At 45.8% G+C, this 13,402-nt stretch overlaps 1 protein-coding gene across 7 annotated transcripts in view; it reads left to right on the top strand.

Annotated features, from left to right (window-relative positions):
• The window catches only part of LOC135217152 (peroxisomal N(1)-acetyl-spermine/spermidine oxidase-like), a 128,753-nt gene that overhangs the window by 80,943 nt on the left and 34,408 nt on the right, over positions 1–13,402 (top strand). For all 7 annotated transcript variants that reach the window (XM_064252868.1, XM_064252867.1, XM_064252864.1 and 4 more), the window contains 2 exons: positions 5,863–6,056; positions 6,524–6,650. In XM_064252868.1, coding sequence (XP_064108938.1) covers positions 5,863–6,056; positions 6,524–6,650 — 321 coding nt within the window. The remainder of the gene's footprint in view (positions 1–5,862; positions 6,057–6,523; positions 6,651–13,402) is intronic.

Below are 13,402 nucleotides of genomic sequence, written 5' to 3' on the forward strand. Positions count from 1 at the left end.
TGATTCCACCTTTGGAGGAGCAACTCAGTATTCGTCTCCTCTCCTCATTGCGCTCCGTATACGTTATGTAACGTTTCGCTTTACTTCGATAAAGCAAGCTGATAAGTTTGACGGCCGGCAAGCTGCTTTGCACAGTCAAACAACTTATGTCTCTGGTCGGCATAAGAAGGGCAATTTAGACGTGAGGAAGCTTTTGGAGGTGCTCGACGTCCTATAAGTAGAGACATTCTCCAGGACGCTCGGCAAGCACCTTGCGGAAGACGAAAGCCATACGTCTTCCTTTAGTGTTCACACTCTTCAGGAGCAGCGTGCGGCTCTCCATGGAGACTCGCATGAGGACGTCCCTTAAAAATATTCAATGTCATACGCAAAACGCGGTTCGTCATAACATTGAGATGTTGGCAAGGTGTCGCTCGCCAGGACTCCTCTTGGCGGCCTTGCATGCATCAAGGCGCTCAACGAGTTCCTCTCTGAAACGTCGTTAGAAGACTTGGTGTTCTCTGCTCAGACACGCTCGTAGCTAAGCAGGACGTTTTTTGAGGACGCTCAGGCAGGACGCTTTCCCAGGACGCTAAGCAGGACGCTCGGCAGGACGCTTTTGAGGACGCTCAGCAGGACGCTTTTGAGGACGCTCAGCAGGACGCTTTTGTGGACATTCGCCAGGACGCTTCGGTGGAAGCTCGGCAGGACGCTTTGCGAGAGAAAAGACTTGTTGAAGGCGTCTTATTTGCTGTTGAGGACATTTCTTTACAGAAATTTTTAAAAGGATTCGGAGTTAGCGGAGAGACATACCCGAATTTTTTTCTTCGATCCCTCTTTTCTCTCATCGATTTCTTTGAGAATCGGGAAGATTATATACTCGGATTCCTGGGTGACTTTCGGTCATGTTAAAGGGTTTTCCCCTATTAGCAAAGTGCTAATAATTTTGTCAAGTCAGGACGTTTTCCCCATTGTCATTTAAGTGGGGGACCCTCAAAATAAATGGGGTAGTTCTCATTGACATAGATTTTAACGTTTTTATCTAAGTTTAAGCGGAATAAACTCATTAACAAATTTCGGAAGAGCTCTCATTCATTTTCAGAGGCTCATCCGGGGTTTAAGAGAAAGACTTGTAGACTATCCAGGAAGTCTTTTTTTTTTTGTCCATATCATAAGAACATTGAACGGTCTTTTTGGCGATCCTCGGTTCTCTCCTTGATGATACTCTATTCGATGTTAGCTCCCTTTTCTTGGAAAAGAGTCTTGGCAAAGAGTCAAGGAGTTCTTTTAAAAGTCTCGTTCATTAGAACGTGGACAGTCGTTTTCCTTTCTTTCTCTCTTCCTCGTCCAGGAAAGATGTAGTAGAGAATTCGATGTTCAAATTACTACAATACTTACGTAGTTTATCTTTGCGTCATTTTGCTAACGCATGGGACGCAGTCATATACGGCATATTCGTATTTACCTCTGCGGATAGAAGCCGAAAGAACTGTTGTTCTAATGTATTTATTTGACACTCCCTTCAACCTTCCAAGAGTTTTCGGAGTAAGAACAAACTCTTCAGGTATTGTTACGAACAACACCAACTCAGCTTCTGTATTTAGCGAATTCTGTTTCGTTTAAATAGGCCTGCTTGAGAGTTTCCTTTTGCTCGATAATATCATACCTATTCCTTCGTTAAAGGGAGTAGCTGGCAACTCAGGCAGATAGTATTCTTCTGTTCACCATTGAAGCTTTCCTTCGAGGAAGACTTCTCCTTCACTCTTTTTGATAGAGATCGAAGGTGGTCGATCTCCAATCCTTATTTTGTTTTCTTGAAGGAAAGAATTTAGGATGGAGATCGTTGTTCAGAATACTATAAATATACTACGTATATTAACCTCGCGACATGATTCTACTAAGCAGTTGAATTGTCCGAGGGGTAGGCGCATATCCTAGTTATTCTACGGATTGCGACTTAGACGAGAAGTATTCTAATTGAACTGCAACACCAACTCAGCTTCTGTATTTAGCGAATTTTGTTTTCGTTTAAATATGCCTGCTTGAGAGTTCCCTTTTGCTCGATAATTTCATACCTATCCCTTCGTAAAAGGAGTAGCTGGCAACTCAGGCCACATAGTGCGAGACGATGATCAAGGCTGCTGTTACTGTGGATCTACGCAGTAGCCGGCTAGCTCGGTGTCATGCGCGGTTGGTTACGTCTCTCTCCCTTGCGGGAATGGCTGAATAAAACCCGTCTCTCTGCCCTACAATCATGGATTTTAGCCTCGGGTTGAGGAAATTTCTAGTAATCTTGAATGATCATACCTGCCGTTTACTTAGAAAATTTCAACAAGATATCTCTTATACTTGTTAGGTGCGGGTTTACCGCACGGTAACATTCTGTACGAATCTACCGCGGCATAGCACTATAAATAATGCTCTCCTGCTTATGCAAAGCGCAGCCTTATTTAGGGAAGGAAGCAGGCGGAGTGAGGGAATGGATGAGTTTGCTGGGGACCATTTCCTCGCTGGAGAAGCTTGTTTTCCCTGAATAAACAGCAATTCAGACCTCTACAAATTTTCCTCACGAAGAAATTGGAATAACATCAAAGATCTTGTAATTCTAATTTTCTCTCAACGGCTTGAGGATCACCTCGGGTGATAGCGAGAGGGTGCCAGACATCCGAACAGAGAACAGATGTTCTGGCACATTGTCTGAAAGAATTGGAAGCCAAATTGGTCGGCTCTCCAGTTCCTCGAAGGGTGAGGTTGGATCGAGTGGCCCAAATCATCTCGGATAATTTCTCAGCTCTCTCATAGCTCGAGAAGGAGAATTGGTTATGGGCTTGGGCACGGAAACCGTAACGATCCTCAAGAGGTTCGTTAAACTAGTGCACGTCCGTGCGGGTCTTCTCGATCGAAGGCAACAACTACTGAGGTGTGAGGATTATGTCGAAAGTGAGGAGAGACTGAGGGCGTCCTTTCGTTAAGTTTTTCGTAATATTGAAGACGAAGGAGCTTCCTCTTAAGTTGTTCCCTTATTCATGATCCTAGAGGATTAGCTTTAGTCGCCACATGTTGGCCTCTAAGAGGTTGGATTCACAGAGGTCAGGTAATTCAGAGAATTGTCCAAAGACCCTTCCCGAGAGAATCTGTGTAATCGAACATCGTCACTTAGTGAAGTATCTAATATCTCTCCTCTCTGACTCTGAAGGCGTTCAGACTATCGAGAAGCGATAAGAGCTTCAAGATTAATGGCAGTCTCTTGGCCAAGGCAAAGCAGTGCTGCCTATTTTCAGTTTTCAATCGGAGGGGGCCGTTTCTGGAGGTAGTGAAGGGAAATGACTGTTCCTCCACCTCGACCTCTGTGAATTTCGTTATGGTTCTATCTTTCCGTATGAAGTATGAGATAAGATAGAAGTCCTAACTATTGTAGAATATGCAAATATGTTGTTGACGGCCTCTAGGCTCAGAGATTCGGTTCTGTCAAACAACAAAGCTTCACGATCTTTGAGGTCTGTGGAGATCTTGAAATTCCTCTGGATCAAAGGTTCCGGCATGGAACTTAGACGTAGTCTGAGTTTCTGATGCCAAAAGCATTTTGAACCTATCCTTTCTGCGAACTTAATACACGTGACCAGAAAGGCTAATATTCTAACCGCTCTAGCCACGGCAAGGAGGGTTAGTTGAGGTTTTAGCCATCATCAGTTGGTTTTGGCTTTAAAGGACATAATGCGGTCTGTCCGCTAAGCCTTCCGTTCTGATAGAACGAAAACCCTGTCTAACCATTGACCCGAAGGCTTGGAGACCAAGGGTATGGCACAAATTATTGGGCAAGGGCATTAGAGAGTCCTGTGCCCTGTAGGTCTCTCAAGTTTTATCTTGATAAAACTATAGAAAGTCAAGGTCAACAGACAATCTGCGGTGTTCCGTAAAAAGACCAGACTAGTTCATGTCCAAGAACACCCTGGCATGATAGCCAAGGAGTTCTTTTAAGAGGTCTCATTCATTATGTTTGCATAAAGATTTGAGATTTTTTCTTAATATCAATGCTCAAGGAGGTGAGGGCGCGGCCTCGGAAGCATTTCAACAGAGCATGACACTCAGTAAACATCCTGAGTGCCACGCTTTTGCGAAGCAACTCTGGGTTCGCTTCACACTCCCGACAATCTGCGGTGTTCCGTAAAAAGACCACCCAATGGTTCATGTCCCGAGAACACCCTGGCATTTATGCCAAGGAGTTCTTTTAAGAGGTCTCATTCATTATGTTTGCATAAAGATTTGAGATTTTTTCTTAATATGAATGCTCAAGAGGGTGAGGCGCTCGGCCTCGGAAGCATTTCAAACAGAGCATGACACTCAGTAACATCCTGAGTGCCACGCTTTAGCGAAGCAACTCTGTGTTCGCTTCACACTCCCGACGGGATGTGAAGACGACATTTCGATCCGTAAGTCGCTAGGACCATACATATCCTTAGATATATTATTGGGTGCAAGAAGCAACACGAATCCTATCCTATAGAAAAGGGATAGGCTGTTTGTGTGCTTTTAACTTTGAAGGGTTGGTCGCTTGAGGCGCGTTCCTTTTCTTTAGCCTAGAAGTTATGGAACTAACTTTGATAGGTTAGGTCAGGTGGTGGTTTTAGCTTCGGTGCCCTCAGAAGTATGGTCATATGGTCTAGTCACATTGTGGTCACGCCCCCGTTGACAGATCATCTAGAGCGCACCAGCATTACAGGTCTCTACCTCGCTGGCAACTCTAGTAACGCAGAAGCAGACTTTGGTGACAGTAATCACGAAGTCGGCTATGCTAACAGGTCAGGAACCAAGATGTATATCATCTACTTAATTTAGTTTCCCAAAAATCCTATTTTGTCTCTTCCCACCATCCGAAGGTGGGATTCAGCTATATATATATCTGTCAGGTAAGTTTCATGAACAAAATGTTATTGTTATAATACAATTAAGTTTGTTCATACTTACCTGGCAGATATATATAATTAAAGTGCCCACCCACCTCCCCTCAGGAGACAGTGGCACTGATAAAATATGAATAGAAAATGGGAATAGTTCCTGATATCCGCCTCCCAGCGGCGGGAATGGGTACTACCACCTGGCCGCCCACTGCGTGTGCCGCGAATTTTTTAATTCTGTCGGACTTCAGAAAATACAGCTATATATATATCTGCCAGGTAAGTATGAACAAACTTAATTGTATTATAACAATAACATTTTTATAAGATTAATAGTACTATACATTCTTCTTCACATTGGTCAGTGCATGGGAAGAAGGACTAATAAAAATAGGCAAAGACCCAGAAATGTACAGACATATAAGAATGAAAAACAGAACAGAGGAATGGTACAGCAAACCAATGCATGGACCGTACATGAGAAAGACTAAAGAACTGGCCATCAACGAAAAATGGCAATGGCTACAGAGGGGAGAGCTCGAGAAGGAAACCGAAGGAATGCTAACAGCGGCACAAGATCAAGCCCTAAGTACCACATATGTCCAAAGAACAATAGATGGAAATAACGTTTCACCCATATGCAAAAGTGCAACATGAAAGACAAGACCATAAAGTTCAGACCACCTCAGTCTTTGAAATCTCAGTCTTTTTTCCAACATCTTAATACATACCACTTCTATCCACCAGTCCTCATTTGTAATACAATCTTCCCATGATACTCCAACAATGGCTCTTTATGTTGTGTGGTTACACCTCAAAATCTCCTCCATTTTCTTGGTCAAATACTCCAGTATGACTGATCATAACAGCTAAGATTGATTGTGAAAGAGTAAGCCTTTTACTAAGTTTGTATTCTGATTTTGATACTTGATAAATGGTGTGTGTTAGATACTCTGTATCATTGCCCAGTTCTTTCTTTTGTCAACAGAACTGGGAAGAAGCATTAGTTGGATTTTACGAAGTTGTCAAGCAACCAAATATGCTTTGTGCGTGGATCTGTGGAGAAGCTGCAAGACAAATGGAGAAAACTTCAGAAGAAATGGTTTCTGGACGTTGCATAGCCTTGTTGCGCAAGTATTTGGGTTCGCAGTTCGATATTCCCGATGCTGTTTGGTGCAAAAGGTAAAAAAGTATACTGTAATAGTAGTAGTAGTGTGCTCATTATTTACTGTTTTGATATTTGTGAAATATGATGTTTAGCCTGTAGTCATGTTGTGGTTCAGACTTTTGATTGTCATAAATTAATTGAATGTTAGAGTAATTGTTATAACAAATACGATCACATTTATGATAACCCTTTATTGCATAGGTTTCTTGCACTGTGATTATATTGTACTGAAATGAATTGACATAATTTGCTTGACCGATTTAGGATAACCCACGCTGGAAACAAGAAGGAATATCCCAAAACTGTTTGTGAATTATTGTTTAACACTGAACTTATGGTTGTAGTGTAAATAAAGAACTATCACTTATACTCTGCTGTATTTCCAACAGACAAAGAGGTAAATATGAATTTTTGGTAAAGTACAGGAACAAAACAGAAAACAAAGTTTTTAAGATGTTAGTGCTAGTACATCTCATTTCAGATCAACGTGGTACTCCAATCCGTGGACTAGAGGCTCTTACAGCTTTCGTAGTATGGACTCTGAAGCCTTAGATGTTTATGCTGCTGACTTAGCAAAGCCACTGGTTGATCCAGCCAGTGGGAAACCAGTATGTTGACTGAATAATGTTTCTGGTTTTAAAGTTTGTCCTTACTACTAATTTCCTTGAACAATGTGTGTACAGTAGTAATATTTCCTCCTATCACATGTCATGAGTGCATATAGTTCTTGGTGAATATTGTGTATTTCTGGGCTCAGCTCGTGTCGGCCTATGAAAGGATCCCTAATATCATTCTTTCTAGGTAAAATTAATCTAAAATTACCAGAGAAAAACAAAATTAAGAAAATGTCAGTAAAACTGACTCGCTCACTCTTAAAAAGAAGTGTCGGTATGGTAATAGGGGCGAGTGGGAACACTACCACGAGACATTCACCAATTAGACCTTCCAATCAGAATCCTCCCACAAGAGAGAGCTGATACCAACGGGCGATGCAGCCGACTACTACTACTACTAGAGGACGCCACGGACAGCAGCGCCCCGCCTAGTGGTTCATCCTTAATATTTAGCGCTAGCGTACAGACGCATTTTTCTCTGTGCTGTGCCTTTTACGGGATTTATTATCTTCTTCGATATGGAACGTTCTGCAATCGCAACGGCTAAGTTAAGTGCCTCATAAGTAATGTTTTACTATTATTTTATCTTCCGGGAACCAGTATTTTCCTTCTAATAGGTCATATACGGTTTCCCGGTTGTCTCGTGGCGGCGCCATGCTGCCTTGTTAAGAATTCCCGGTCCTCCATACTGGGACTTCTTATACTTATGGGCTTACCTTTTACGTTCATCGTTTTTCATCGAGTTTTAGCTAGATTAGCCCCCTTACCATTTCTCTTAGTTTGGTATTTAGGGCTATTATTATTGTTCCAGCCCAGCATCCCGGCTCTTGCTCTTCATCGGCTTTCCGCTGGCTCCGAGTAGGCTTCTGTTCCTCGGAACAGTTTGCCTCCTCCTGGCTTCTTTTTCTTCTACTAAAAGTGTCTTTTTCCATCTTTACGATGTAATTTTATTCTATTTTAGGGTGTTAGGCTAGCCTAGGTGCATGTTCCATGATTTGGTACAGCCTGGTTCACGTGGCCCTCCCACGGTTGTGTTGCTCGCGGCTTAAGCCACTTGCGGTCACGTGTTCCATCGCACCTTACCCTTCCCCTTCCCTCCCTACCAGGTATAGGGAGGTGCTGGGGACCCCTTGGTTGTCATGACAACCTCAGTTGCCCTCCTCCCTCCCTCTCTGAGGTGGCCAGGGGTTTCCTCCCAGCGGGGGGTATAGGGTGCGACCACTCATATGGGTACCGTGTCTCCGAGCGGGTAGTTTGTTTGAGACGGGGAGGAGTAGGCCACCCCCCCCCCCCCCTCTCTCTCTCCCGCCGTGTTACGCCCCGAGACCCTCCCCCCCCTTCCCCAGTTGCTCAGCCACCTTCCCTTTCTATAACGAACGGAGCCTTCCGTCGCAGCCGGGGCACCTTTGGTTATAGATTACTGGCTCCAGCGGGCGTGGGGTGGTCACTACTAGTGGTCGGTTGCTTGCCTACTATATCCTTATATCTCTCCCCCGCTACCGAAGGGAGCTTGCTTCTTACCCGGGCACTCTTCTAGTAGACGGGTGGAGGAGGTTTGATGATATTGTTATTTTAAGGATATACCCTAATTTTACGATGATTTGTTTAATTTTATTATTCATATGCTTACCATCCCCGCCATTTTTCGTCGTGGTTTCCTTTTACCACCACTCCTGGTTGGATTCTATCTTTTGTCCCCGCCGTCAGCGGAGCATAGCCTAGGACAACCAACCAACCTTGTTACCACACGTATTATGGCGGGGCTCTGGTTTAATCTAACTTTCTCGCTCCGGCACCAGCGGAGCAACTGTTAGACTGTAAGTGTTCTCCTGATACTCATGTATTTTTCCACTTACAGGCTACCAACTGTCAGGTCCCGGCGTGCAACGCGACGTTGTACGACCCCTGCGGCCACGATGAGTGCAGGTCTCACGCTCCTTGTGCCACGTCATTCAACGATATGATCGTCTGGCACCCGGAAGTCTGCGCCATCTGCTACGACCTAGTCAGTCAGCTGGTGGAGGGGGTAAGTCGATTATAGGCTTCTTTATCATTTACTAACAACTCTTAGACATAAGTTTTGTTAACCCCGTTCCGCCATTAGAATCTCATCTCGCCCTTTCTTCCAGGCTACTAGTGTGAGGGAGGTCGCCCTTTGCTACCCTGAAAGCGTGGGTGGCGGCTTCGGGAAGAACGCTGCCAAAGGCCAGCCGTACATCCTTGATAAGAAGCTGGCCGTCCAGATCTTCCCGGCGGGCAAGTCAACAGGGTACGTTGACCCCTTGTCCGCAGCCCCTCTCATAGCCTCCATCCAGCAAGATCTCCAGCAATCTTTCGGGGTCGTAGCTTCACAGGAGTCGGTCCCGGACGTCTGCCTCTGGACCTAAACATCGAGCCGATGGCGGTTGGAGTAGAGGATTTGTTGGTTGAGGTTGGTGTGTCGGGCGCCCAAGGTCTTTCCTTGGGTGTTCCTGGATCTTCTTCTCCTGTCCCTTCTTCGAGCGCCTCTTTCCAAGGCTTTGTGGATCTGAGATCCTTACCTACCCGCTCTCGCTCTCTCTGTACCTCCTAAGGTGAAGGGACAGAGAGAACCAGAAGACTCTATCTAAGACGACTTCTAAGAAGTCGTCTTCGTCTTCTTCGGTCTAGGAAGTCTTCGACTTCTTACGCTGACGCGGTGAAGGCCAAGCCGAGCTCTTCTTACTCGAAGAGCTCTAGAAGCAAGGCTTCTAAGGAGAACGGCTCGCGCTCGTCCGCAGAGCCAGTGCCTTCTCCTGCCTCCACCGCATCCACTCCGGCAACGCCGGTGGGAGGAGCGGGACCCAGCACCTTTGAATCCCACTGCTTTCTCAGCAGTGGTGATGCAACAGGTGGGTGAGATGGTTGGTTCGCAAGTCTCCGCCCTGGGGACGAAACAATTTGAGCAGATGTTTGCACAACTGTCAAGCACTCTGTCTCAATCAGGCCAATCCATCCAGGATCTCTCTAACAGGGTTAGAGAGAATGAGGACCGAGTGGCTGGGCTCTCTCAGGTCCCTCTTCCAGTCTCAGGCCAAGTGCTGGTATTTTCCAGCTCCCGCCATACGACTCTCTGCCAGCTTTCTCTATGGAGAACCCTTGGAGAGTAGCCGCCTACGCTCCATTTAAGGATGGGATGATCTCTATCCCGGAATGTGGAACTCGAAGGATTGAGGACTTCGAGTTTATCCTCCGGGTCTGGCGCAGCCTTCATCGGCTATGCTAGCTGACTGTAGCGGCTCTTACTAGGGAAGACAAGATCTCTAGGGAAGATGTTCTCTACAGTAGGGATCATGCCCAACCGGGAATGGGTTCACTGCCTTGAGGACTGGAGTGCACAAACACTAAGCTCCAGGCCTATAAGAGTCCTTTCACTATTTTTGCGACGGAAGAAGAGGCTTCTCTTCCGTTCGCCACGAAAATAGTAGAGAGGACTCTTCAGGCAGTCCTCAAGGATGAACCCATGCCACAGCTAAGGGAGGCGGAGTCTACTTCTCCGCTCTTCCCAGCTTTTGGAGAATTGTGGGAGAACTTGCCAGCCACATTCACGCTTGGCAAGCTCAAACCGGACTGCGCCATGGACCAGTTCGGCGAGAAGCTTCCAAGACTGCCTGATTACCTTGATTCAGGCGGAGTTTGACGGCCGAACTAGGTTTGGCAGGTCCCTCAATTCTCTAATAAATAACGGAAATGGCTGCTCTTTCATATGCTACAGAACCGCTGTTTAAGATCTTGGCCAAATCCCAGCTTCAGAACGGTTCAGACAGATGCTTTCGACTTCTTCCAAGCTAGGAGGAATTGCCGAAAGCACGTTCTGCAGGAGTGCACTATTAGGCACGAGCCTAATAGACTCCTGGCTTCTAGCATGTGGGGAGCGGATCTCTTCCCAGAATCCGCTGTAAATGAAGTGCACCACGAGGCTGCTAGGCTCAACCAGAGCCTTAGAGCTAGGTGGGGAATTTCATCTAAGAAGAAGCAAGAATCCGCCCCCACTGCTGGTAAGAAACCAAAGAAGTCTGGTAAAAGGTTCCAGCCTTACCAGAAACACCAGCAACAGCAGCAATTTGTTTCAGGCCGTCCCGGTTACCCAACAGGGACAACCTGGTAGTTCGAAACAGAACCAGCCCATCCTCCTGCTGTCTCCTCAATCACAACCGTCGACCTCCTACACACTCTCGCCGGCCTTCAACCCTACGTATGAAGGTCAGGGCTACACTCCCTTTAACAAGCAGCCGAGAGGTAGGGCGAGAGGCTACTTTCGCCAGCGTGGCGCAGGACGGGCGACAAGGAGCAGGCAGTTCAGAGGAGGGCGTGGTGGTCAACCCGCCCATCAACAATGAGGCTCCCCAGGTAGGAGGGAGGCTGTTCCTCTTCCGTCACAGGTGGGGGTTCAGCAATTGGGCACAGAGCATAGTGTCCAAAGGGTTGGGTTGGAGTTGGAATCAAAGATACCCCCTCCTCCAATCAAATCATTCCACCAAATACCATCAGAGGAATTGACAAGATTACGCGGAGGAACTCCTTCAGAAAGGAGCTATTGCGAGAGTCAAGCATCTAAAATTTCAAGGTCGCTTATTCAGCGTGCCAAAGAAAGGCTCAACAAAAAGAAGGGTAATCTTAGACTTGTCAAAGCTAAACTCTTTCATTCGTTGCGACAAGTTCAAGATGCTTACCCTCTCGCAAGTAAGGACCTTACTTCCGCGTGGAGCCGTACATGCTCCATCGATCTTACAGACGCATACTATCATATCCCTATAGCCAGACACTTCCGCCCATTCCTAGGTGGGTTCAGGCTAGGAAATCAGACATTCTCATTCAAAGTGATGCCCTTCGGTCTGAATGTAGCCCCCAGGGTATTCAACGAAAATAGCAGAAGTGGTTGTACAACAATTGAGAACTCAGGAATCATGGTAGCAGCTTACCTCGACGATTGGTTGATCTGGCACCAACCGTCGAGGAATGTCTCAATGCCACCAAAAAGGTAGTTCACTTTCTGGAACATCTGTATTCCAGATAAACAAAACGAAATCCAGACTTACCCCCCGGAGTCTCGTTTTTCAGTGGCTGTGGGAATCCAATGGGATTTGTCTTCCCACAATCTGTCAATTCCAGTGGCCAAACGGAAGGAAATAGCAAAATCTGTCAGGCAATTTCTCAAATGCAAGCAAACATCAAGGAGAAACCAGGAAAGAATCCTAGGGTCCCTTCAGTTTGCTTCGGTAACAGATATCCTCCTGAAAGCAAGGCTAAAAGATATAAATCGAGTTTGGCGATCGAGAGCAAACACCACCAAATCTCGAGACAAGTTGTCAGTAATTCCACAGATCCTTCGCAATCAACTCCGTCCATGGTCGAAAGTAAAGAACTTAGCCAAGCAGGTACCCCTTCAATATCCCCTTCCAGTGTTAACCATTCACACGGATGCCTCCCTGTCCGGGTGGGGGGGATATTCTCAGTTCAAACAGGTTCAGGGGGGGACTTGGTCAGTTCAATTTTCGCCAGCTCCACATAAACGTTCTGGAAGCAATGGCAGTATTTTCTTACCTTGAAAAGAGACTGCTTCCTAAACGAAAAAGTCTCATCAAGGCTAGTTTTTTTGGCAGTGCAGTGGTAGTTCATTGCATCAACAGAGGAGGGTCCAAATCCAAGCATGTGAACCATGTCATGATAGCCATTTTTGCCCTAGCAAACAACACAAATGGCATCTGTCCGCCACTCACCTGGCGGGGGTAAGAAATGTGATAGCAGACGCTTTGTCCCGTCAGTGCCTCTGGAATCAAATGGTCCCTAGACGACGGTCATTCCAGTGGATAAGCGGAGAGTCCCAGGTCTCCAAGTAAGATCTCTTCGCCTCACCAAGCGAACCACAAGCTCCCTTGCTATGTGGCCCCCAACCTGGACCCGCTGGCTTATGCCACGGACGCCCTGTCGTTAGATTGGGATCAGTGGAGAAAAATTTATGTTTTCCTCCAGTGAATCTTCTCTTGAAAGTCTTAAGCAAGCTGAGGACTTTCAAGGAATAGTAGCTCTGATTGCACCGGACTGGCCCAAGAGCAACTGGTATCCTCTTCTTCTGGAATTGGGTCTCCGACCTCAACGGATTCCCAATCCCAGCTGTCACAATCAGTACAAATGAGGACTGTGTTCGCTTCCTCAGGAATTCTTCAGACCCTAACTTTATGGACTTCATGAAGTTTGCGGCTAATAAAGATGCTAATATTGATCCACAAAATATTCTCTTCCTAGAATCAGATAAGAGAAATCAACCATTAGACAATATGACTCAGCTGTTAAAAATTAGCATCTTTCCTGAAAGAATCAAACACTACAACCATGACAGTTAATCTAGCTATATCCTTTTTCAGGTCCTTGTTTGAAAAAGGTTTAGCAGTCTTAGCACTATTACTACTCATAAATCGGCTTTGAAGAAGATCTTTCAGTTATGGTTTTCAGATAGATCTGACTGAATCTTATTTCACGTCTATTCCTAAAGCCTGTGCTAGACTTAGACCTTCTCAAAGGCCTACTGCAGTTTCATGGTTCTTAAATGATGTCCTCAAACTAGCTTCAGATACTGAAACTAACTCTCTTGTACAATCATAATGCTTCTTAGGAAGACATTATTCTTATTAAGCCTAGCTTCAGGAGCTAGAATTTCAGAACTGTCGGCTCTATCCAGAGATGCGGGTCATGTGGAATTCCTCCCCTCAGGAGAAGTTCTGCTTGCT

The sequence above is a fragment of the Macrobrachium nipponense genome, chromosome 7 (assembly GCF_015104395.2).
Source record: "Macrobrachium nipponense isolate FS-2020 chromosome 7, ASM1510439v2, whole genome shotgun sequence".
Lineage (NCBI taxonomy): Eukaryota > Metazoa > Arthropoda > Malacostraca > Decapoda > Palaemonidae > Macrobrachium > Macrobrachium nipponense.